Source organism: Teleopsis dalmanni, chromosome 2 (genome assembly GCF_002237135.1).
Source record: "Teleopsis dalmanni isolate 2A chromosome 2, ASM223713v2, whole genome shotgun sequence".
Classification (NCBI taxonomy): domain Eukaryota; kingdom Metazoa; phylum Arthropoda; class Insecta; order Diptera; family Diopsidae; genus Teleopsis; species Teleopsis dalmanni.
The window spans coordinates 208,361,383-208,389,001 of NC_051847.1; the positions used below are offsets into that span (position 1 = coordinate 208,361,383).

Genomic DNA, 27,619 nt, shown 5'->3' on the forward strand with positions numbered 1-27,619 from the left:
TAAACTTGTTATATTTCAATATACACTTTAAACAGTTAAAATAAACAATTTTCATATATTGATAATAAAGTACAAATTTTAAAGTAAAAGAACTACCAAAGAGATGTGCAGATATATGTATATAATTTGTATACTCTATTAGATACTTTCATTTTAGTTTGTTTGTATTTATAATTAAATTTGTTTTTATATATAAACTTCAATTAAAATATTTATATATACTTCAAATTTCATTACATAGTAGTACGCATTTTGAAAAAAGTGGTTATTAAAAATATTTTATACAATTAAATAGTTTTTTAATCCAGATTTTAAGAGCAGTTGTAAAAGCATACAATACAATTTTTATTCATTTAATTTTTAACAATAGTTTCTGTATAGCAAATAACAATTTAAGAAACATATATTTATATATATAAATATAAATTTTAGTTAACACAACTCCACTCTCTTTTCTTCTTAATTACAAATGAATTAAAAATGAGTTTTGTTAGTAAGACCCTCTAAGAGTTTTACTAAAGACTAGTATTTGATATAAATGATGACATGATAATGAACTTCAATTGGATGATATGAGTCGAATTGAGACGATCGGTATGTTAAACTAAATATTGCATTATTTCAACATTTTTCAACATAAAAACTGCACTTCTTAAAAAATTTTAGATTATTTTTAGATATAATTTTCATATACATCAATGGACTGAATAAAATAAAAATTAGATTTAAATTAAATTATTTTTAAATAAAATATGCAAAAATATATAGTTTTAGATATGCACTTCCTCCATTGTAAAAATACCTTAAATATATCTGCAGAATATAAATTAATCAACATAAAATATATATTGACTTTTAATTTTACAAAAATTAGTTAATAGTTAAAATTATGTATTCTATTGTGTCGATTGTTCTATAATTACATTTTCATATTATAAATTGAAAGAGAAATATATTGTTGTAGCCCGCAGGGATCTGTTCGTGCAGTCCCTTTTGAATGTAACGAACAGCACTGGTTCTGCGAACTCGACAAGTGACTCCAGCCGTCTTGGAAGGAGAAATATAACAAATTTATCTTATATTTGCAAAAGTATTTTAAATAAAATACATTATGTTTACAGTGAAAGCTCTGTTACACAGAAACTCTTATGAACACACACCTATTAACCGTACAAGGTTAATAGTTCTCGGTTTTAATTTATCATATATAATGTGTTATCTTATCTGTATAACTTTTGTTGTGTGTTAATAATTTTCTAATACATAGTTTCTTAGTTGTAGACTAAAAAATCTATTCTATCTTAACCGTATTGAATCGCTATTCCCGTTAGTCTCCACATAAGAGAGCTTTCACTGCATTATAATAGGTTTCTAATACATAATTCATTAGTTGTAGAATAATAAAATTTCACATTCCCTCTCCTCCACCACGAAATTTTGTTTGGTGTTATATTGCATGACTCCACAAAAAAATGTGTAATTGATTTTGAGTAGTTCAAAAATAGAATTCTAATATAGGCTTTACATACAGCACTAATATTAATTTTAAAAATAGTACTAACTAAAAATTATTTAAAATTGATGCTAAATTATCTTAAGGAACTTAGTGATCGACTGTGTGGCGGCTTTTTTTTGCCTTTTCAACAGGTTCAAATATTATCATTTGCCAAAAGGTTTTGTTTATTTCATTTTCTATAGTTAAAACCAAAAAGTCTTTTCTGTTTAAAAAATTAAAAAATTATTAACCAAGATTAACCAAGGAAAGCAACCTTTCTATTTAAACTTTCTGCGCATTAGTAGTTTCTTTAGTATAGGCTACGTTTCGTCGCTGATAGCAATAGCACCAGCATCGGCGGCAGCAACAACTGCATTCGATAACGCATTGATTATGGATTTGTTGCAATTGTTGGTTATACTGGAAGTGTTGCAAGCGTTGCCATTACTGCTACTGTTGCCAATGCCATTGCCATTAGCATTGCCTACATTTGATGTGGTTGTGGTTGTAGTGACACTGGTCAGATGTATGCTGCCAACAATGCTTTGTTTCTTATGCTGTTGCAATGCGGCAGTCAAAGCACTGGCAACACTTTTCTGTTGTACTGGTGTGTTGTTAGGACTTATAGGAGTCAATGGAAGATTGTGTTGCTGTTGCGTTGGAGTTGTTGGACTTTGTTCTACTAATAATATATTCGTTTTAGTTGTATTATGACTGGGTGTATTGTGTATGTTGTTAGTGCAATTGTTGTTGCTGTTGCTATTACTATTGCTACCATTCTGTATTTTTTGCTGCAACAAATTTGCTGCAGTTAAATTTGTTATTGTATTATTCTGTTGCTGAGTGAATGTTATAGATTGTGTGGATTTTGTTGGTGATGTTGCTGGTGTTAGAATACCTAAATTTACTAAATTAGGCGGTAATGTTATTTTGGTAGGTGTTGTTTGTGGTGATTGTTGTAATTGCAATTTTGTCTGCAATTGCTTATTATTTAAACTTTCTACAGTTTGTTGTAATTTATGCTGTTGTGTTAATTCAACAATGTTGTTATTTCCAGCTGCTGCTGCATTTGTTGCTAGTTTTAATATCTTACTAGCTGCTGCATTTGCTGCCAGTAAATTTGTTGCTGAAGCCGTTTTGATTGTTGTTGTTCCTACTGATGTACTGTTGTTGGTTTTTATAAAACCAATGGTGCTACGCACAATATTATTGTTACCAGTGCCTAGTACAGTTTGACCATGGTTATTGATACTGTTGCTGATAGTTAAATGCGGCTGTGTTGTTTGGGTTTGCTGTTGTTGATGTTGATGTTGATGTTGTAAACTAATATTCGCTGCGGTAATTGCTGTCAAACCATTATTACCCGCAATATTATTTGATAAATGCTGCACAACAGTTGAGTTGTTTCCATTATGCAAGTTTGTACTGCCACCATGACAACTACTCGCACTACTTGACATATTACTAATACTTGAGGGACTAAGTGAACCCATCGATTGTGAGGGTGAACCACTACGTTGTAAAAGCTGAGTGTTACTGACAACATTAACAACATTCTGTTGCGTTAGTATGGTATCTGGGGTGGAGTTGTGTGCAACAATGGCATGATTTTTTAGTCCCTGCGCTGTCTTATAGCTTTTGCCACAATGACACTTATAGCCTTTCCGTACCCTGTAAAGGTAAAAAAAAAATTAAAAATCACACACAAATCCAGCAAATTAAAAACTTTAACAGAGCTCAAAATCTTGAGTAACAAACCCGGTAGTTGAACAGCATAATAACAGTGCAAAGTAGCAACAAGATTTTGACTGAATCGATTACCGAAGGCATTACTCGAGATCTTGAAAATGATTATTAAAAAAAAAATATAAACAATTTATATTTTTCGTTCTAGTATTTAAAGTACGGACGAAAAGTATGTTTATTAATTTTTCTTTAACTCAATTTTGTAGTTCTTTTTTTCTCTGGTCTAGTCTTTATAATTAAAATCAGTAAAATTTCTAAAAATTTATCACTTATTCCTTTAACTTATTCCTTTAATAATAAATATTTTTTTCAATAAATACCAACATTACTTACTTTCCATCTTTCTTATGTCCATTTTTAGAGTGATATTTTATGCCATTTACATTTTTATAACGTTTTTTACAACCCGGTACTGGACAAGCAAATGGTTTTTCATTACCGATTCCTCCATTGGCAGTGGGACCAGAGTGCCTTTACAATTTATACAAAAATTCTTATTTCAAAAAAAAATTTTATATTATCAAGTATTTTGGGGTTCACCTGCTCCCATAGCGCATAATAAATTCTGAGCTAAATTCTTCTGTTGTCCAAGAATCATTTGAATCCTCTGAGTCTGAAGCAACTATTTCATCTTCATCCATTTCACTGCCTATAAAGATTAAATAGTTTCGTAATTAATAATAATTTTGACAGTAATAAAAAGTTGACAGGAATAAATAACAATAAATAAGTTATGATAACAATAAATCAATATCAATATAAAAACAAATATTATTTATAAATAAAAAAAAAATAAATATAAATAAGTATATATTTATATATTAATACTTATAAAAATGAGATTTTGTATATCTTATAACGGCTAATATATTCGGAAATTATCTGAATTATTGTATAACAAGACATAGAAAGCTCTCATCCCCATTATCATTAACGAGTATAGCAGTTCGAGCCGAATTTTAACCGCCTCATTAGTGAGATCTGTTTCATCTTCTTCTGTTCTATATTGCTTTACACCGAATCTAGTGGTTTTTAGTCCAACATCTAATTTTATACATTATCTATCTATTTTTGTAGCGGTCTTTCTAAACCTCTTGTTCACCAAGGTTGCGTGTTTAGTATTTTGTTAAGTGTGTTGTCCTCATAGTTTCTAGAGTCTATATCCTACTCATGTTAATCGTGATATTTAAATGCCTGTATCGATATCTGCTTCGTCAGCCTGGAATCTGACGAAAGATTATTATTGCCAATAGATACTTCTATGGGCTCAGTCGACATTTGAGATGTAGAAATATCTCTCATTGTATAGGTCACATATCCTCCTGATTCTATATGCTATATATTTGATATTTAACTAACATTTAGTGTGAAGATGGAAGATGACAAACAAATAAAAGAGGTATTTAAAGAGGTATTCTTAACGAGTCTGAAGAATGCATGTACAAAACAGTAATGGCTGCAGTGGATTGATGCGTTAGGCTAACTTGTCAAGCGGTTGTTAAGATCAATCCAGGAAGTTAATTTGAAGAATCGAAAATTAAATTTATTAAGTTTTGTTAACTAGTAATTATATAATAGTTAAAAAAATAATATTCATTCATTGGAAAAACTACTACATAAACTGCGGTGATAAGAGAAAACGATATTAGTGAACAACCTTAGGAATTGACAGAATTATGTTAGTAAGAAACATAATTCAAAAATACTATAATAGCACAAACACCAGAAATACCAGAACAACGTGGTGCAAAACTATTGATACTGCAATAGTTAATAATAATAATAGCTATTGCTGGAATTGTATTGTAATGTAGCATATAATTCGGAAAAATAGAATATTTATGTCCAATAATTTTTAATAAACTCCAATATAAATATATTTTTTATATTTATATTTTTATAGTATTTAAATTATATGATACATTATAAATTAATATAAATTTATGCAAAAATAATTTGTATTCCAGCTTACCAGTGGGAGTATTGCTACGATTCGATGATGACATACTATAGCTATGATGTTTGATTGCTATCTTTCGTTTAAGTTCAACGCCCGCAGCATTACCAGCGGCAAGGAAGTTCTCCTTACGTGCATCTTCAGATATGAAGCGCAATACATAACTCAATGGGAGACAAGCAGGTTGTGCCTGCTCTTTCTGTTCAACTACTTTAGGATCATAATCTGTAAATGAAACAATAACAAAAAATTATATATAAACAAATATTCAATATCAAGTTTTACATTTTTGTATGATTTTAGAAAAATGAAATAATTGTATCTACAACTATGTAGATACACTTATGTAATGTTTATAATATGTTTACGTGCTCGATTAGTGTTTATAGCTGTTGGGTTTCCGCATTGAGCGCATTGGTTTTCGGTTTATAATTGCTTAGATAAGCTAAAGAACAAAGTGTGTTTATATTAAGAACTCTTTTATGAGATTCATTAAAAACAATCATAAATATTTGGTATGATTGAAGTAGGGAATTCTGTCAATAAACAGACCACTAGATCATTTATTCTTATTCTTCAGTAATTGATGAAAGAGAATAAAATTGAAGTTAAGAAATTTTTCTTCTTTTATTGATTGTTTATAAAGTTTAATATTTATCGGATTTAATAATGTGTTTTTTAGAACACTTAATAAAGAAGAAGTTTTTGGAATATCATGCTGGAGTTGAACCGTCAGATTCTTTAGTGTCTGATTTGTTAATCAATTTTTAACAAATCCAATAAATATTATTTGCAATACCCATATCTAGTACCACATCTAGTACTTTCTTAAGTTCCCAATAGTCACAAACAATAACAGTATAAGATTTCCATAACTCATATGGACAGCTTGGTGCTCACTTTTCTAGTTATCGTAGACATGGTAAACCATTGACAGGTAATTATCTTCATAAGTTGGAAGGAAGAAGACAACCGAAGCAGAGGAACATCACATTTATTTTATACATAAACGAGTTTGCACTTTGAAACTGACACCCGACTTTAAGTACCAGAATATCCGATTTTATTCTAAAATTCAATCGAGCATTTATCTATTTTATTTTAGATGGAAAAAGACAATCACTTTTAATAGTCATTTGATTAGAAACCAACTCCATTTTTTCGCCGTGAGTTACTCATAAGAAAAAAGTTCCACTTCTAACTCGCCGTTTGTTTAATCAATAAAAATATTACATTTTTGTTTTTGTAATCAGTTTCAAAATTTTATTACTTTAAACTGGATATCTCGAGAAGTAAGCTACATCGGCATATTGTGTAGAGACAAAATTACTCAAAACAGTCTATTCTACTAAAATTTGTCGTTCAATCGGCGTGCCCCAGAATATCGGATCCCGCTAAAAATGTTATTGTTTTCCTTTTTTGATAACGAAATATATTATACAAAGTTAGTCGGATCAAATGAAAATCACTATATTCATATTTTCTGTTTAATCATCATATAAGACTCTACATTTAAAGTTTTTTAATTAAACTAAAGCATTTTCGTCATTATGCCATGCATCTCGAAATCGCGAATAATATCGCTAAGTAATATCACTCTTTTCGTCTCTATTGTTTCTCTAGCCGAAGTATTTAACTAAGCTAATACGACAAAGCAGCTTCGAATATAATTCGGTTGGTAAAGTAAGCTTATAGTACATATAATTATTTGTGTCCGTAATGTAAGTCTCGTGTTATGTCCGCAATCCCTTTACTGGCGCTGCTTCTAAAAGGATTGAATTTCTAACTTCTAGTAAATAATTTTTGTGATTATCTCGAATCACTTTTATCCAAAACTTTTATAGATAACATAGTGATTTTATATCAAAATTTGAATGAACTGTCTATAGTTATCGTCTTTATATAGTTTCTGCTGTGTTTTATTACGGATTTTATTTTTTGACAAGTAAATTCTACTTGCAGACTATTAAAAATTAATCAAGAATTTAGTCTTTTGATTCAAATTCTTCAAAAAGCATTACCATATTAACAAAACATACTCGGGGCCTATCTTTCTTTTCATATAAATGTTTATTAAAGATAAGATAGTTGATAATTATATCAAAACTAACTAGCCAAACCTGTCACAAAAATATAATCTAAAACTATAGTTTAATAGCCAACAGATGGCGTAAATTAATTTTATATTATTATGCATAAAATTAGATTTAGCTTTCTAATTTTAATATTTAAAATTAAATATTACAAATAATATTTCTATGATATCATTAATAAATGACAATATATTATAATAAAGTTATATATAGCAGTTATATTAATTATAATAAAGTAGACTTTAAACGGAGTAAGAGAAATAGTCCCTGACCTTCTGTACATTTGATAACTTTCTCATTGCATTTTGAAGCCTAGCAAATATATGTATAACAGATAATTTAGTTTTTTTTATTTATTTATTTTTAATAATGTTTACAGTTCGTCTTCAATTTCTGCAATTTCTTGCATCTTCATCTTCATAGGCAAAAAATTCAAATATTTGCAGAGAAGAAATCAGATATGAGTGAATGCACTTTATCATGTTTCACTTATTAACACGATTTGTGTCGTCAACGTGTGATAAGTGTCTGGTTCCAGTTGTTAAGTAGGTAAATGAATCACACCAACGTAACGCCACATCACACATCACACACTACATAGACTATACACACTATGTACACATAGTGACTACAAGTATATATTGCATAGTGCTCTATGCGGTATACGGTGAAGCAGAAATTTGCAATAAGCGATACTAAATCTAAAATTATCTTATCGTACTTTCGGTTTTAGTGTTAATTCAAATGAAGGTCTTCACAAGCAGAAATCATGGTTCTAAATATTTGTATTTAATCTATGAGTAAAGTAAAACAAGAGCACTCACTCGTATTTAGATAAACGACTGTTAATAAATAAAGAGAAAGATCGCCTACTTTTGCCATGGTAGACAGAAAGCATTAGATTGTCAGTCCGGGTTCAATAATTGTTAAAATTAATATTTTATTATTTTAACATTTAAGGTCGTTAAAATTTAGTTAAAGTATTTAAAACAGGAATAATTTGCATTTGCAAACACGCATTTAATCAAAAATAAACAAGTACACAGAAGACGTACGAGATAAACTTGCAAATATTATTGAGGTTGTTGTTTCTTTATCTGCATTTTAAGCTGTGAACTGACATATGAGTATAAAATAATAAAATTTTTATGTATGAATGTATATGTATATGTATAGACATCTGAACAATTTGGATACTTTTTTTTTACAGACTATAAAGCATCTTTTTATATCTCATATCTTAACACGATTAAATTCAAGAGTAAATGGTTTTAGTTATTATCTATCTATATTTTTGAATCTGATACTTTAGGAAATGTTAGATAATATCACATTTGATTTTAGATAAAATCAAGAATATTCAAGAGTAAATGGTTTTAGTTATTATCAATAAACTTTTGAATCTTATTATTTAAGAAAATGTTAGATAATATCGGATTTCATTTTAGATGAAATCAAGAGTATTCAAGAGTAAATGGTTTTAGTTATTATCAATAAACTTTTGAATCTGATTCTTTAAGAAAATGTTAGATAATATCGGATTTCATTTTAGATGAAATCAAGAGTATTCAAGAGTAAATAGTTTTAGTTATTATCAATAAACTTTTGAATCTGATTCTTTAAGAAAATGTTAGATAATATCAATTTTAATTTTAGATAAAATCAAGAGTATTCTAGAGTAAATGGTTTTAGTTATTATCAATAAACTTTTGAATCTGATTCTTTAAGAAAATGTTAGATAATATCACATTTGATTTTAGATAAAATTACAAATCACAGAACTCATAAACACATTATCATGTCCAACATGATCAATAAGACAGTGAAAGTTTATTAAATGGAAACTCTCATAATAGTCCCAAGTGTTCATTTTACATATAAATATGTTTTTTTTAAAAAGACACTTATTTTAACTGAACAGAGTTGAAGGAGCGAAATCAATATTTACTTACTATTAATTCTTATGACTTTCAACTCATTTTTTTTGTATTAAATAAAAAAATATTTAACTACTTACATTTACTGTACATATATGCTCCATATAATATATAGCTAATATATATATATATATATATACATATATAAGCTACATATAAGACTCTAAAGACCTAAGGTCATCCAAACATTTCATTAAAGTCAATAACAAATACAGGTTATTAACATATTACTATACATATAAGCTACATATAAGACTCTAAAGACCTAAGGTCATCCATACATTTTATTAGAGTCAATAGCAAATACAAGTTATTATACAGGTTTTATACAGGTTTTACACAGAGAAAAATGGTTTTTCAGTTTAAATAGAGCTGAACTTAGATTAATCACTAGTTTCTTAACTGAACATACTACTGTTTGCTACCACCTTTTAAAGATAAGATTAAACGACAACGATATCTGCAGTTTCTGTAAAATACAGACTGTTACTTACGCCCATCTTATCTGCTTATCTTACGACCTTCATTAAATCAATTACAGTTTGAGATCTAAAAGCATAAGACATTTTTAGATCTATCAACAGATTAAATTTTTTCAAGTTAACCTAAAAAACTTTCTCCTGCAATAGCACAATAGGTAGATCTTATATTCGACAATCTACCGTAGTCCTAATAATTACAATATCTATATAGATATATTATCAATTAATTTATTTACAATTTGATCAAGTTTTTAAAATAAACACTAAGCTGAAAACACCATAACATTACACTTATTAGACATTAAAGTTGCTATTTTTGCGATTTTTATTGTGGTTATAAAAACAGACGATAAGCAGTAAGAGATGTAACATTGTAACAATAATAAAACCAGACTAAACATCCGGTGAATACGGAGAGCTGGTTGATCTTACTAACACATCGACATCACTACAAATATCCATTATAAAAACAAATAGCAACTATAAAAGAGTATTTCGTTCTATTTGAGAACAAAATACTACCCAAGTTATTGTCAATAGATGGTGTTATTCCTTATATATATTTTTAAGTGCTCTTTATTTTTAAATATCCTTTTTTTATTCTTTAAAGTATTGATAGTTCTCGATAGATGGACTCACTAAAAGCACATTTTTTAAGTCTTATTTATTTTTGATCGCCCTTTATATAAAAATATAGTCTGCAAAATAAAAACAATGTCTATTACAAGATCAAGAATCTTCAATGATACCTAACTCTAATTAATTAGAAATTTCCAAGAAACCTTTTGAACATTTATGAAATTTTTTGTCCTCATTATTTTATGTTTTTCTCATTATATTATATATATATTGAATGGTGATACGTCTTCAAGGGAAGAATACAGTCTTACAGATTAACATAGAACCTACAAATACATAATTGAACTGTCATTGCCTTTAGATCACTTACCAACTAAAAGCAAATGAAATCAATTATAAATATTGATATGTACATAGTATTAAAAATACATACAATGAAATGAATCTATAAGATAATCTATCTATCTGCTAGTATAAGAAAACAAAGTCACAAACTAACCACAGTGGTATTAATTAAATATATGTATAACACTTGGTATGTTAATTTTATTATATTGCATTTCAATATATAATAAAATACTGCATATAAAACAGATTTAAGATCATTCTCTGATAATTGTGTATAGAATTATGACGTTTTTAATATGTAAAAATGAAGGTAAACAAATCGATTTGAACTTCGTAAAGATTATACTGGCTATTAATCACTTCATAGTGATCGAGTGATGATCGATTACTTGGAGAACTAATATACGTAGGTTATCATCAGTCAAGTGCGTCATTTTTGCAATTAAGTATTAAATAAATTTTATTTTATAAAAAAGTTGTTGTAATTTATAAGTATAAAATACTTGTATTTTTAAAATAACATGACATTAATGAGTGATAGAAACTTACTGATACATTCTGAAATTTAGTGATTTATCCTTAGATTTGCAGGTTTCTAACAATATTATTTTCAAATTTTCAACCATTCTTTTATTTTTAATAACTTTAATGGACTAAATTTAAATTAGCATAGGATTCTTTCAATGATCTTGTTTGGTCTACTGGCTCATTGTTTTATTATATAAAAATCAAGGAGTTGTAAAAGATTTCCAACCTTTAACGAAATCCCAAGTACTACTGTGATATTGTATTGCTATATAAAATTCAAGTGATTGGAAACCAGTTCCAACATTTAATGAAACCAAACATATTTTTCAAGTAAAATTCTTACAGTTTAAGATCTTATAAAACGTAAGAGTCGAACATATTTAATATATATTATTTCTCACAATACGTATTAAACAATTCAATAAAACCATAAGATTGATCAGTTGAACTATTTGAGAATTATTAAAGGAAAAAGAATTTTTGTTGTTATAGTTCACTACTTTCTGAAAAAAACCTATTTGAGAATAAATATATATATATATAGTACTTTTTGAATAAAAAGAAAAATAGTTTTCATAATGTATTTTTTTTATTTTATATTTTGAATATAAAAATCATTTTCTCGGACCTTGTAACTCTATTTTTTTTTAAACCAAATATCTTTAATATATTAAGACAGTATCTTTTAAAAATCTACTCGAAAGTGAGAAGAATTTTATTTACTTTTAATATCTAAATAAAGTATCTATACATACTGTTATTTCATTTTTCAAAACAAAATCATAAATATTTATTATATTTGATGACTATGTATAAAGCAAATAAAAACAAGGATAACTACTTTAAAAAAATATTAAATTCAAAAACAAAAAATTAACAAATTTAAAATTATAATTGGCTAACAAATTAAATTTGATCTAAATATTTTAACCTACGCAGACTGGCAGAAATTGTATATAATAAATAGTTGCTGAAATATTAATCAAAAGAAAATAAACAAATTCTATAAAGTTTGTAGAAGTTAATGACATACTTAGTCATAGTTAATTTAATAAATTTATTTTTATAAACCAAAAAACAACATAAATACTCGTAAAACCTCAACAATTGCTCTTACGTCTCACATTGCAAAAATGATAAGTAAAGTCATCGGACAACAATTCAAAATGAACTTTTATCAATTGTTTTTGCTGAGTGATTGTATTGTTCTGATTAATCATATTTCAGTTATTCGAGTCAACACATTATATATACGGTTTTAATTCTCACTTTTTTTTATAGCTAAATATACATTTGAATACCTAATAATAGGTTTCTCGAAAAGTATACGACGACCACAGTGAATGCTCTTATGACCTTCATCTGAACTAAACTTCACTTAATACTATTAATAAAGTAGCATAAATCCTAGATGCATTCAATTAATCTGTTATCTGTATCTAAATCTGCGAATCAGATATTATTTAACTGTAAATTGAAATTATAGAAAAATATGAAGAAAGAAAGAAAAAAAGACATTTAGAAAGAGAAATGAATAAGAAAAAAATATTCCAATTTTAAGGTAGAAGCAAAAATAAAATTCTCAACCGCATTTATTAATTATTATATATACATATATACAAAAATACAAAGTTTCCAGAAGAAATGTTTACGACAAATATTAAAAATATGGTGGCCCAACCGCATCACAAGCACCAACCTATGGGCCGTTACAAATCAATCATCTGCTGCTATGGCGATAAGTAGAAGTAAATGCCTTGGACAGGCCACAATCTACGCAGACCGGGCTTAAACTTGAATAAGAACAATTGAAGAAGAACTAAGTTAAGCGAACTATTTCTGGAGTGACATATACCGTGAATCAAATAACCGAATACGATATAAAAAGTAGGTAGAGACCCTATGCTCCAATGGGAGATAAGGATAAGAGAGAGAGAGAGATATATATACATACATATTTTATTATAAAGTAATTAAATGTTTTTGTTTTTTTTATTCTTAAATCAAAAAAAAAATCACAAAAACCAGTAAGGTGTATATACAGATATATAAATTGCAACAACAACATGAGATCAGTTTACAAAAACTTTCTCTTAAACTCTACTCATGTATATAGCCTGGAAAGTGGAGTCTTGAGGGGCTGAAAACCAACACTCCCTTAGTCGTACCTTACAGCATTGTTCGTACGCTGACCCTTCTAATTATATTTTTCAATTAAATTGTTAAATTAATAATTTTCAGATGTCATTTAATTTATAGACATACCATATATATTAATATCATATTTTATGTTTTCAATATGATTTAAATATAGAACTCACTGAGTGTTTATTTATTTCAATATAATACCTATATGTTATCACTGATTATCTTTTTAATACCGAATAAAATCACATTTAGTACCTCTTATTTAAATATTAACATAACCCACCTAAAAAGTCTCTACACTTAGTGAAGTCTCTAATTTCGCAGGACGAAAGTTGTGTCAAGTCGGTAAGAAAAGGAGTCCCAAAGATTTGAAATCTTCTCCTAACCAATGATAAACATTGACACATGAGTTACAACTCCGACATAAGTGATTATAGAGTAGACCTAATCTCATAGCATATATTACAGCTTAGTTTAAAGCAGCTTTCTGGTACGTTTCTTGTGCAATTTAAAAGGAGTCCCAAAGATTTGAAATCTTCTCCTAACCAATGATGAACACTCACACATGAGTTACAACTCCGACATAAGTGATTATAAAGTGGACCTAATGTCATAGAATACCTTCCTAGTAGGCAGAAGATAGTGGCTCCTTAGTGCGGAGCAGGTTACAGCTTAGTTGAAGCAGTTGACTAGTACGTTTCTTGTTCAATTTAGACTAGGTCGATTTTGAGATACGACAAAAGGGTTTATTAACTCTTGTTTGTTTAGTTGTGCTTAGATATTTTTGCTACAAGTAGAAGTATCAGTAAAATCAAAAATTTAACAAAATTGAAGAAATTAAAAGTTTTAAAATTTTCAATACGATTATCTAAATTTGATTTTGGAGTTGAACTAAAAGTAAATATATGTAATATATATCTTATATGAAATAACGATTTCTATTGTTAAAACATATATGAAAGTCAAATATTTCTAAAGTATCCATATGGATACTTTACATTCACAAAACAATGAAAAAGAAATAATCAATAAACTCCACAGATTTCATAATACCCATTGACCTACTTTTAAATGGATTACAACAACAGCAGCAAAAACCATTCAGCAGCATATGCTGCTCTGATAAAAGTTTAGTTACCAACAATGCCCAGAGTTGCTACTAAAGTTTGACTGAAAGACACTTTAAGTCGGCAAATCCAACAGGTAATATCAATTACGATAAAATAACAAAGTGTGCTTAACTAAAAATATAAACATTTAACTTGTGCGTTTAAATAAATGCGTTTTTGTTTAGCTTCCATTACGAAAGCAAATTTAATAACATTAACAGTGTAAATTAGCTTATAACTACATATACACACATATACACACACATACATACATACAAATACAAAACCTATAAACAAATGAATGTTTTCTCAAACAAGGAGTGAACAAAATGCTGCCATTTTGTACGCACATAAAGCTTAACATGCTTAATGTGAATGTATACGCGTGTGTTTGCTTATATAGTACATATACAAACCACCCCAAAGCAACCCTCCAAACCACCACCCCCAAAATATGTTATCAACATAACTACCACAGCGTACTCTCGTACTCTTGTACGGTTGTACTGTTGTACTGTTGTTATACTGTTAGCTGCAAAATAATTTGATAGCATTTATTTTTGAACATTTTACTGTGGGGAGTAGAGAGTAGCAGTGCCCCTCATGACCGATATTATCAAATAAAACACAAAAACACAAAAACAAACACGAAAAGGTGCTTTGCCATACCGAAACAGCAGCCATGTTTCCATGAGCGTCAGCTGAGTTACCCCCACCAAAACATTAAACATCTTCACAACCGACAACATTTATTGTACGATACTCGTTTACCATATTTCGTCTTTCTGAAAGCAACTTATTTTATTGATTTGTAGAACTTGCAGTGGAACAGTGGAAGAGGAAACTAAATAACAAATGTAATAATGAAAAGTAGTGCGTAGGATACAAATATGCATATACCATAAATAAACAATTCTACATCGACTGTTTGCTCAGGGAACTGCTACAGAATTATGGTAAATAATTAGTATAATTTTTCATTTCAACTAGAAATGCTAAAAGCTAAAATTATCATTTTATACAACAATAAAATATTTTGGAAGGGGTTAATTGTCGAATTTATTTACTTAACATTACACGAATAATTTTGGAAATGTTATACATATGTATATACATATAAGCTGTATAGGTATATACGAATATACGATTAATTGTATACGTATATAAATGGGGCTATAATATTTTTCGTTTAAACACATAATTATAATAAAAAATAAAAAATATTTGCATACATAATCTTTAAAATATAACATACTAAAAAATATTTTATTATAATGATACAAAAACTTTAAGGTGCGCTGTCTCTGAACTTCAAATTTGGCAGGAACCTAGTTCGATTCCTGTTACTTGTAGTCTCAATAAAAAATTATTTACGAATAATTAAATACAAGAATTATTTCCAAACAGCTGTATGTTCAGCCAAAAATTCAATTAATTAAAATAATATAAAAAAGAAATTTTATTGTTGTAGTTCACTACTGTTCGAAAAAACCACTTTACAAACAATTTTAATAAATTAGATTTGATTTAAGAGTGATTCAGCTTGCCAATAACAGATGGAAAGTACTTAACTCATGTGCAACTTCCAGATTAACATGGACCACCTATAATATAACTAGATCCTGAGAGCTCATCAAAAAAAGTTTTACTGCTTAACTATAATATATCATATAATATATAATATATATGTTAAATATCATATAATATATATAATTTATGTAATATATGTAATATATATAATATATGTAATATATATAATATAACTCGATCTTGGGAACTCACCAACAAAGACTTACTGCAGTTCGTGTATAAGATCCCAAGCAGAGAAACTGGGGCTTTCTCATAATCCCTGCAGAATTTGTGGAAAAGAACAGGTTTTTAGGAAACAACTTTTTTGACAGTTTATCAAATTAGTCATCGGTAAAGACAAGAGATCTAATAAATTATCTAAATTCAACGGGATAGATTTACTCTATTCTTAACGGTTCTTGCCAGGAATGTGGCAGCAAAACGGCAAAAATGCCCTAAATGAGATACATGGAAATTATCTAATGGAGAAGTATGCAGATCTGAGGTTAATTATTGCTTAATATGATGAAGTGATAAACAATAATCTAGTCAAGGTGTAAAGAGGGGTTATGAAGAAACCTCGCAGTTAATAGAGAGTAAAAGTGCTCGAGTGCACTGACTCAACTTGCCTCAACACAATAATAAATTAAATTATAAAAATAACAATATACTTTTCAAGGTACCATGGTACATTAGAAAGAATGACATCCTCAGGGATCTCAAGATTGATCCGATCAAAAAATACATAAAGGATAGAGCCCTGAAATTATTTGCGAAAACTGGCAGACTTACCAACACCGCGTTATCAAATCTCAGAATGATTACAGGCTCCTCGGGGAGGTATGTAGATCTGAGGTCAATTATTGCTTAGTCTGATGAAGTGATAAACAATAATCCAGTCAAGTCGTAAAAAGGGGTTTTAAAAATATCTCGAGTTAAGAAACAGTAAAAGTGCTCAAGTGCACTGGCTCAAATAGAAATAAATAAATAATATATACAAATACATTGAAATATAAATCAATTAATTAAGAAATTAGTTTTTTTTTTGTCATAATTGACTTTAAAATCACACTTAATATTAACAAATCAATTGAGGTTTAAAAGCGAATCTGTGTCAGACTCTAGACTGCCTATTGATCTGTTATGTTAGCTCAATGCTCTTGTTTAGATAGTAAACCTTTTAGTGATTTGGTTTTTAAAAATAATTCTGTAGCACCTGTATTTATGTCAACTGTGGAAAATAGCTAAGAAGAGGTTGGACCCCAAGTATTCATATGCTGAAAAACACGAAGAGTAGGAAGATTGAAAAATGTTCATAAAAAGATGAAATATATAATAAGTAATTAAACGAAGATGCAACAGACTTGGATAAATGGATTAAGGAAATTTTTTTTATTGGACGTTATATTATTATTACTATATCACATTACTAAGTGGGATGTTTAAATGAAAGAATTATAGTTTTGAGAATTTTTTATAAAATCATGATAAACTATAACTTTAACTTGATACATAGCAGATTGAAATTAAAGTTAAAACTTAGCGATTTTATCTGTTGACGAGATTCAAAAGTTATTGATTTATTAAATAATAAATATTAAATAGAATTTAAATCTAATTTTAAAAACTTTTTTAGTCAAAGTGACGCTTTTTTACATTTTTAGATATTTTCTTACACACTTTTATTCCCTTTCCATCATTCAACTTAAAATATTCTTAAGACATATCCAAAAATAACCTTAAGATTGCTCATGCAATCAAAACACTAATCAGTTATCTTCAAATATTATTTTTTAAAGTTGAAGAAAAATGTAAAAAAAACATTTGTCAAACACAACATTACTTCTTCTTTTCATGGAAATTTTATAATTTTCTTTTTAACTTAATTTTCTTAAAAAAAATTCTTCGAAAGAAGTTAATGCATTAACTGACTCCGGGAACAATTTCTTCTTCCGGTATGTGCGGCCTGCACTTAATTATATTTTCATTGTGCTCTGTTAATGATTATTTGATATTTCATATCCGCTTTGGTCACAACATTACGGATGTAATGTATTTTTTTTTCTTCAACAAAAATATTATATATATTTAATATGTATAATATTTCATTTATGAAATATAAGATAAGATAGATAAGTAGTGTAAAAGGTTTAAAAATTACTGCAAACATTATATATCTACTGAAAAGAAAATATTGAACGCATGGGAAAATTTTTACAATGGAAAAATATTGATTTCATATATGATCTTGTTCTTGGTTTAAAGAGCATCCGCATCTTGAAATTAAAAAAAATAAATATAAATTTAATAAACCGTTCCAAAGATTAATTAATTTGTTCCAATATAAATCTTACCACCATGCACCATCATCCGTAACAGTGTGTTATATGGAGCTTTTTTCAAAAGAATTTTACAAAATAACTAGCATTGTAAAAATAAGTGTTTGGCATCAGTGGGAACCAGGGCATTATAGATTCACTTCAACTGTCAAATCTCAAAATTAACCTGTTCAAAACTGGATAAGAAGCGTAACAGGTAGCTGCTTTAACTAAAGCGGAACAGCCCCAACACTACCGCTCATACTATGAAGACATGCTATGAGACTAAGTGGCTTTGCGGATGAGAAGGAAGCTATACTCTACCTCATTTGTCAGTGCCCATCATTGAATAGGAGAAAATTTGAAAGTTGAATCTTTATTATTGGCACAGACAATGATAAACCGCAACCCTTGAGATCTTGCACTACCCCTGGTAAAAATATTCTTAGCTAACATGGACAAATTTTTGGTATAAATAACACTAACATTGTTCACTGATTTAAGACTGTATACCACTCATTTTAATAAAATTCAGATGGTAGTAGTGGTAAAGTAAATAGATACGTTGGTATTACTCTGTATTGCACAGAATCTACAGTTGTCAGTATCTTGTTATATTAATTCTTTACTCTGAAATTCACAAAATCTCCAGATATCAGGGTTTTTAGAACCATCCTTAAAACTCTTAATTAACATAAATATGTCCAATTAAGAAACAAGTGATTAATTTGAGTTTAGACATATTTAGACTGCGAAGCCTGTCAGCATATTTGTTGTAGACCCAACAGAACTATTTGTGCTCACTTAGGTCTTTGGGATCACATTAAGGTAATTTATATATTATATATTAGATGTTAATAATCACAGTTAAAGTGAATATTCCAGGTCTGTATATGTACAGAGAAGTATATAGGAAATATTTGTCAGAATACCTTCAAATACAAAACAGAGGTCTTTGAGGCTATAGTAAGAAGAATGACTCGTATCTCATTATAATTAAATTGTATAAGTCTTGAGTTTCATTATTGGTGGTATATGAGAAATATAAAAAAAAATAATAGAATTTAATAATTTTTATTTAGTTGTTTTTATACATGTATGTATGCATTATCTGATAATGCATTTTGATAAGATATATTATTTATATATCATTTATTTATATTTATATTATATTTTAAATGTGCAGCATTTATCTTAATCCGCAATTATATATTTGCTATTAATTAAGTACATATATATTAAACTGCTTTTTTAAAGATTTATGTATATATTTATGTTAATTATTTCCTCAAGCTAATTACTGTATTATATACGAGTACATAGATAATTGGCTCTAACATAAGTTTATTTGTTTTGCTGTTATATAAGAACACCACTTTACGCACCTGCAATATTATATCCAAACATGTTTACATATACATACATACACAATATATATTTATATATATATGTATATATAAGCATCTGTACATATATTGTACATTACGTTAATACAAAAAATTTGTGTGGAACTAGAGATGCGTTGCAACAGCAGCGAATAAACAACAAAATAGCAGCACTACTAGTATGCCATGGCCAACAACACATGGTGAATTCAACTTTATTCACCACACGCAATAAACATAAACAAAAGGCGCGAAGGGAGTATGCATTTGGAAACTGTTTAGGCGAAATATGAGTACAAATCGATAGTTTGTTTTTGTTTATAGTGAGAACTCCCGGCGTTTTTAATATTCGAATCTAATGAAATACAAAAAACAAAAACAAAACAAAAGAAACGTAATAAAGTTGCTCAATGTTGCTCGCTCTCTGTTTAATGTTTTATGCAACGACGACTCTATTTCCATATTGTTTGCTTTTTAAGATACGTGAATATTATTATTATTATTTTTTTTTTTTGTTTTTCCACAAGACTTTTGTTTATAAATTCACTGTGGAATATTTTTGAGGCGAATTTTGCCGGCTGAATTAATTACAAATGCAAGCAATAAAATTTTTATCCATTTTATTGTTGGAGCCGCGAGTTTCTTTTTATCAAATAAATATATATAGATATATATGTATTTATGTAGATACGGCGCAATTAATATTAAAATACGTATTTAATCAATAAAAAATATATATATAATTTTTATTATTAACGAAACAAAAACGTTTGATTTATTATAGATATTTGTCACTATTTATGGGACAAAGTTATTTATAGTAACTATTTATAGAGATATTAGTTTGTATCTATTTATTCAAAAAAAAATTTTTTTTTTATTTTTAATTATGTATTATGCTTATTTATATATTGAAATATTTAAAAAAATGACTCAGGAATAAAAAGTTTAAATTTTACAAGAAGTATGTGTACAAATGTATGAAATCAATAAGATATCTCTCGTAAGCATAATTATAGATACAAACGGAACAGACAAATATGCTATTTCTAGAATCAGTACCTTAGACGGTAGTTCAATACTTCTTAAAATGAACTAGAATTCTAGACATATAGCTATAAACATCAAAATTATATTTTACTGAATAGATGTGGGAAAGAATACCGCTACAATCCATTTAAATATGCAAACTTCATAAACCAATGTATACGCTGAATCCTGGCCTGAGAGAATATGCAATAAAAAGCCAAATATAATTAGATCAAATATAATCTTAGAATATTGAACAACAATATTGTCTTAGTTCAACAGTCAAGACTTCTAGATAGACTTCGATAATAGAAATTCAATAAAGAAATGTAGAGATTTTGTGAAACCAAATCATATATAGAACTGGATTAGATAGAATTTAAAAAGATACATTTGTAGATAGACTTCGATAATAGAAAGTCAATAAAGTAATATAGAGATTTTGTAGAACCAAATCATAAATGGGAGTGGATTAGATAGTCTTTAAAAAGATAGAACAACAATATTGCTCCCATTACATTATAGTGGAGTTCATAAGGTTATTAGTGCATTGGTATACCAACCGTGACTCGAAGAATAACAATAGAATGCCAATACAGTAATGTACTGATATCTGCTACTATAGCTTAACTTTTGCGTTGCTTGTCGTTACTAAATTGTTTTATATATAATAAAAAATCACATTGTAAGAACAATCAAACGAAGATGACTAAAGGAATTCATTTTGAGACAGATCAAGAATTTATATATTGTTTTATAAGGTCTTCAATGGGTGCTTCATGGGCTAACCTTAAATAAACATTGAGAGTGGATGGAACATATAAAAACATCTAAAATATAAAAATATTGAAGAAATATAAATGTATCTAACAGTTTAATATACTGTTAAAGTTTCTTTAATATTGAATATGAAAAATAGAAACTTTCTTCAGAAATTTTCGACCATAACGGTTTCTTTATTCGCTAATTTGGTTATTTTTTGCGCTTAGTTTCTTTCTTTTATTTTCGTGTTTTTGGTGCTGTTAGGTGTCAGTTTAATTTTTGTTTATTGCACTATAGAATGTGTATATATTAAACATTGACTGCTTGCGTGAATGAAGTGAAATGATTTTATTACTTTGAAAAATAAAATTGGAAACTTTTTTATTAATTTTCTTTGAATAGGGTTTTTAAAGAGTTCTAACGAGATAGCAGGTTTCGATTAAAATACCGAGCACCACTTGTTGGATGGTACCTCGTTATAATAATCAAAAAAAAGCAAAACTGAATGGTATTTTACACAAAAGATTATTACAATAGAATTTTATCTATTTTCAATTGTCTATAAATCTAATTTCCAATTTTTTATCTATTAACCAATTTTTAATAAATAATTTTTTATATATTAATTTTAAATTTATATTTATTTTGATTATAATTATTATTCGGGCACATCATGAGAATACCGTAAGATAGACCACAAAAGCGAATACTCCATTTCATGCCGTACAACGACATCAGCAGATGTAGACCATATATTAGATGGCTAGACAACGTGATCGACGATATCGGAAAAATAGGTATCCAAAATTGGAGGTCTAAAACAACATGCAAAGCAGAATGGAGGAAGCTGGTTGATGCAGCTAAAGCTCATCCCGAACTGTAACGCTGATGATGATGATAAATATTTTGGATCAAATTTCTCTATTGAGATATTGAAACATTATGGACAAAATAATAATTATTAAAAATTATTATTTGTAATAATATTTGTAATTATTTGTATTTTGAAGCTCTCTAATTATTTACTTTTTTGAATTAATTTTGATAATTTTGTAATTCTTTAATTAAAGACAATTTATACGGGCAAAGTACGTGGCAGCACTCGACGTTTCGTGGTTAAATTGTCAATTTACTTTCTGAACACTTCTGGTCTGAAGTTTTCTATTAATTTAGTGTAAAATAATACTTAATTATCAAAATCACATTAAATTGTTTTTTTTGTTTAATTTTTTAACATATGGCATATCACGAAGCTTTTTTACGAAACACATTGTTTATAATTTAATTTATTTTCAGAAATTAATAAATAAATTAATGTTCAGAAAATTAAAATTTTTATTTTAAAGCATTTCTGAATGTAAACAAAACTTTTTCTTCATTTAAAAAAATAAATAATAAATTTTAAATAAAGTCACTGTGTTATTATTATTAAACAAAAACAAAATAGAAAATCTCCTTATTTTGGTGAGAATACGAATTTAGGTGAGAATAATTTAATATCCACAAGCAAAATATAAGCCAGCATATATTGATTATATTTCACTGAAAATGCTCCAAGCGTATATATATACATATGTACTTGGCACAGCTGACGTTGACGCAGCAGGTAAGATATGCCACTTCTCTTTACCTTACAACCCTCTTCTTAAATTTAATAAACTATTTTATTTACACATGAACACGCACACACCAACAAACACGTACATGCACTTTAATTACGCTTCACAGTGGCGTAAACTAAACAATAAATAAACGCTCCGCTCCGTTTGTTTAAGAAATCACGCGACATTTGAGCCGTAACTTGTTTTGTTTTTTTTTTAATTTATTTATTTAGAATTATTTTTATATTTTTAATTTAGTTTTTAATTATTTTTGTTAGGATTTTAAACTCACCAATATGAGTATCCTCAATATGTTGTATTAAATCTCCTAAACTTGGAAATGTGATTCCGCAGCCATTAAATTTACAGATGTTTATTAAAAATACGGCCATGTCCTTCGACGTATGACTGCGGAATCGCAGCTGGTTTGCTCTTCAATAGGCAATAGACTTTGAAGATATGCTATTCTCCCCAATTTCAAACGACAGCAACCAACACACATAAACCAATTATTCGTTGTGTCCTCTTTCAACTTATGCTTACCATACGCACAGTAGTACTGCTTATTGGATTTGTTTTGATATAATTTTTTTACTTTTGTAATTTGAGCGCAAACACAAATGTTGTATGTTTTACTCTTAATGTTTTGTTTATGGTTTTGAATTTACTCTTCTATTGTCAGTGTTGTCAGCTTCGTGCTTCGGATAAATGTTTTAAAATTTTGGATTGTGTTATTACACAAATTTGTACAATTTATACTGCATTAACTGGTTTGAAATGTTAAATTTACTGTGCGATTGGTTTTTGTTTGGAATTGATTATTGGATGATGAATTCAGCGAGTCATTTTTAATTTAAATTTGTTTGGTATTGCGTAGGTAAAAACATTCGATAGGTCGGTGGGTATTTGCACTTAGAGTGATGTGTATGGTGATGTTTATTATCTTATAGAATTGAATAAAACTGAAATTAAAGAAATACACATATGTATAATAAAAATATAATAAAGCTTAAGTTTTTAATTATGTGAATAAGATTTAAATATTAAAATATTTATATTAAAATATATTTAATGTTATTTAGATGATTTTATTATAAAATTAATTAGAACAGAAAATAAAAAAAAGAACACATATATATAATAAAAATATAAATAAGTTTAATTTTTAATAATATGACTAAAATTTAAATATTAAAATATTTATATTAACTAATATTTTATATGTCAGATTTTCTCACAAAACTGATTAAAACTAAAATTACATATATATAATACACATGTATATAATTAAAATATAACCAATTTTATTTTTTTACTTTTGAGAATGGAATTTAAATATTAAAATATTATTATTTGTATATATGAATTCATATATAACTGATTTTATTACAAATTTATATTATATCTAACAGAAAACATATTAAAATTAAGAAATATATGTGTTGACGATCAAATTAAATTATAATTTATATATAAATTTTATATTATGAGTATTTTAGAAGAAACTAGCAGAACTTAGTAGTACATTGTGACACATTTTACAATATAAGTTAACAGAAATTTCTATTAAGTTGTTAACCAAACAAGAATATATAACTGATGAAATGTAAATAACATATATTGTGAATATATATATTAAATATATAAGATTTTATTGTAAATATAACGTTATTTTACTTTAAATAAAAATGGAATAAAATGTGAAAATATATTTTACTTCACAACTTATTTTGTAAGATTCTTATTCTCAAGAACAAAAAGTAGTAATTTCACTTTCCATTGTATCACAACGGGTCTTTATATATTATTATAAATATAATATAAATATAAATATAAATATTATACACGAATTGTTTATATTGTTTATAGTTTTAATATGACTATTATAAATGTTTTATAACAAGAACAATATATCAAACTATTTCAAAATAAACAATGGGAGAAATCTTTGATTTCTTCGGTTTGAATACCCACGCCTTCATTGCGGCTTTTTCGAACTCAGAAAAATAAGCGAAGTAAATGGATGTTATGATAAATGAGGAAAACACAAGGTATTTTCTATAAAAAAAAACAAGTTTCCTGAGCGTCTTGGGACCCACGTCACTGTTGCCATCTATAAGTTTAAAATTGTGAAATACTTTGCATATTTGGGAACAAGCATAAACAATTAAAATGATGTCACCCTAGAGATTCAATGAAGAATCACTTAACATATGTTAAACGAGATAAGTAGACAATTAAGAAATATAAAACTTTTTTGACAAGCGATAAATAAAACATCACGCTCTACAAGTCTCCTATCATGTCCGTTTGTTGTGTGGTGAAGCTTGAACAGTAACCAACAATGATGAGAAGCGTTACGAGCATTCGAGTGAAAACGGGGTAGAACATGTCCGCTTCTTTGATGAAAGGACTACGCGATATAGGGTTAGATGATACCCGGTAGGCTGATCGGGTATGCCGAAACAACTAAATGACTTAAATTTGTAATGACCTAAGTAAGTAAAGTAGAAATCGTTTTGACAACTGGCTTTTGGCTTCGTTCCAGTAATCAATATAAATATTTCAAATATTGGCTGCTGCTAAATTAAGCGCCTGCTTTTTTATGTGTTATCAATGCAAAAATTTGCATCTTTAAAGACTGATGAAAAATAAGCCTTATCGGCAAATAACATAGGAGAAAACTTGCTCATAATAGCTTATATTGGTTTTGAATAGCTTTTGTATCGTATGTGTTATTTGATTTTTTAATGAGAAGTGCTTATGATTTTTTAATGTACACTGCTTATAACTATATAAGGCACTTACAAAGAAATTACAAGGTGTACTTGAATTATCTATAAATACTCAAAAACTTAACTATAATACCAAGAACAAATGGGAATGTAAGATCATTATTTGTTTTTTTTTTTACTGAAGAAAATACAATCAGTATGAGACTTGGTTTTTTTGGAAGAACGTAAAAAAGTTTAATGTTTTATAAATTTCTAACAAGCAATGTAATAAAATATCACTATAGTATTTTTAATCCTTGTCTCGTACTGTTTGTGTTCTTAACATATGTTACAGTACAACGGATTCAAGTATTTTTTTTAATTTAGTATACTATACGTTAAGGTATAAGGTTTTCAATGTCAATTCTCTGAAGCTGACTATTGAATATATTGGAAATAAAGAAATGTGTTTCAAAATAAAAATATTATATATACAAAAAATTAAGTATATTTGTATTTCAAAATAAAAATACATATATATGCAAAATCAAGTATATTTTTAGTTCATAAAAATTAAGTAACCAACACGACAATCAAATGAAAGTGGCTTCAATATTTAAATGTTTATAAATGCTTTTAAATAATAATTGAATATTTACTCAGTGCTTTTGAAATGATTTTTAAAGTTAAGGAGCCACGTTTACATACAATTCAGTGAAAGAAATTAGTAAAAAGTAAAAAGATTGTTTTTAAAAAAATTGCATACTACTTAATACTTTTTTAATTAATTTAATTTAATTCTGAAATATTCAAATCGATTCTTCCGAATTTGTATATTAAAAATATGTTATTGATTGTTAATATTATTTTTTGTTTTAGTGTTTTTTTCCACATTTAATAAGCAACAAAACTATTAAAATTAATTTTATGAAATCATAAGCAATTATAATTATTTCTTATATGGTTTAAAAAATATTATATAAAACAATTGAACGTTTTTATTACAAGGTTAATACCATTTTTGAATATTGTGTAATTACTACTATTTTTTATTAACTCGCAGCAACACAACTCCACTGCTCTTTATTTTCTGTTTGGTACTCTTTCAATTAACAAGTTTTTTATGTTAACGAATTGTAAACCAAATCAAATCATTGTCGACGTCGTCAATTTTTTATTCTCTCTTGCTCACGCGCTCTTAATCTCTCTCTCACACACACACAGAAACACACGCTGCCAATGGACGGAATACTGCTGCTGCTCACGTATTGACCGTGGTAGAATCTCTTATTTGCACTGTTATGCAATTTTGGGACGATACCGACACAATACGTACTAAAAACTTTTCACAATTTCTTCAAAAGTTTCCTACGAATTCGAGGAGTCCATTCGCTTTTATTGAAAATAATACCCCGTTTACATCATTTTGTTGTATTTGGGGCGTTTATTTTTCAAAACATTTTAAAAACAAATCGTCGAAGGCACTCCCGTCTCTTCGAACTTGCTAACAAAACTAAATTTGTAATGAGCAGCAGTATCTGTGTGAGTGGCTTTTGTATATGTATGGACTCTGCTAGTTAGGTGGTGAACTTTAGTCAATGCAGTGGTGGCGATTTTATTAGGGCTTGAGGGTCTTCAATTTCTTTTTTAAAGAATGTTTTTCTTTAAGCTAAATAAAGTTCTTGAACAAAATTTAAAGACTTTTTCAATTTATATTTTTTGGAATAAATGAAGTAAAATGAATAATTTTTATTGGTTGAGTATACTTATAGTATTTATATACTTATGTTTCCACTTGTCTCATATAATTTTTTTGCTC

At 27.7% G+C, this 27,619-nt stretch overlaps 2 protein-coding genes across 4 annotated transcripts in view; one reads left to right on the forward strand and one right to left on the reverse strand.

The window, feature by feature from the left end:
* LOC119685116 (putative uncharacterized protein DDB_G0286901) overlaps positions 1-27,619 on the forward strand; it is a 236,351-nt gene that overhangs the window by 108,562 nt on the left and 100,170 nt on the right. The window lies entirely within an intron of this gene.
* Positions 792-27,296, reverse strand: LOC119685117 (putative uncharacterized protein DDB_G0286901). 2 transcript variants are annotated; one of them, XM_038099324.1, is made up of 6 exons: positions 26,841-27,296; positions 23,379-24,048; positions 5,214-5,423; positions 3,782-3,890; positions 3,575-3,712; positions 792-3,166 (listed from the first exon to the last, which is right to left on the reverse strand). In XM_038099324.1, the coding sequence occupies exons 2-6, from the start codon at positions 23,476-23,478 to the stop codon at positions 1,816-1,818; spliced, it is 1,908 nt and encodes a 635-aa protein (XP_037955252.1). In that variant the 5' UTR covers positions 23,479-24,048; positions 26,841-27,296; the 3' UTR covers positions 792-1,815. The 2 variants fall into 2 exon arrangements, with proteins under 2 accessions (XP_037955252.1, XP_037955251.1); XM_038099323.1 differs by having other exon boundaries at positions 26,817-27,296.

Bases quoted from the DNA above. Each gene is read 5' to 3' on its own strand.
- LOC119685117 (XM_038099324.1), bottom strand. From the start codon at position 23,478: ATGGCCGTATTTTTAATAAACATCTGTAAATTTAATGGCTGCGGAATC. The intron at 5,424-23,378 runs GTGAGTTTAAAA...TTTCATTTACAG, and splicing joins TATTGAGGATACTCATATTG to ATTATGATCCTAAAGTAGTT. The intron at 3,167-3,574 runs GTAAGTAATGTT...TTACCTTTACAG, and splicing joins GGACATAAGAAAGATGGAAA to GGTACGGAAAGGCTATAAGT.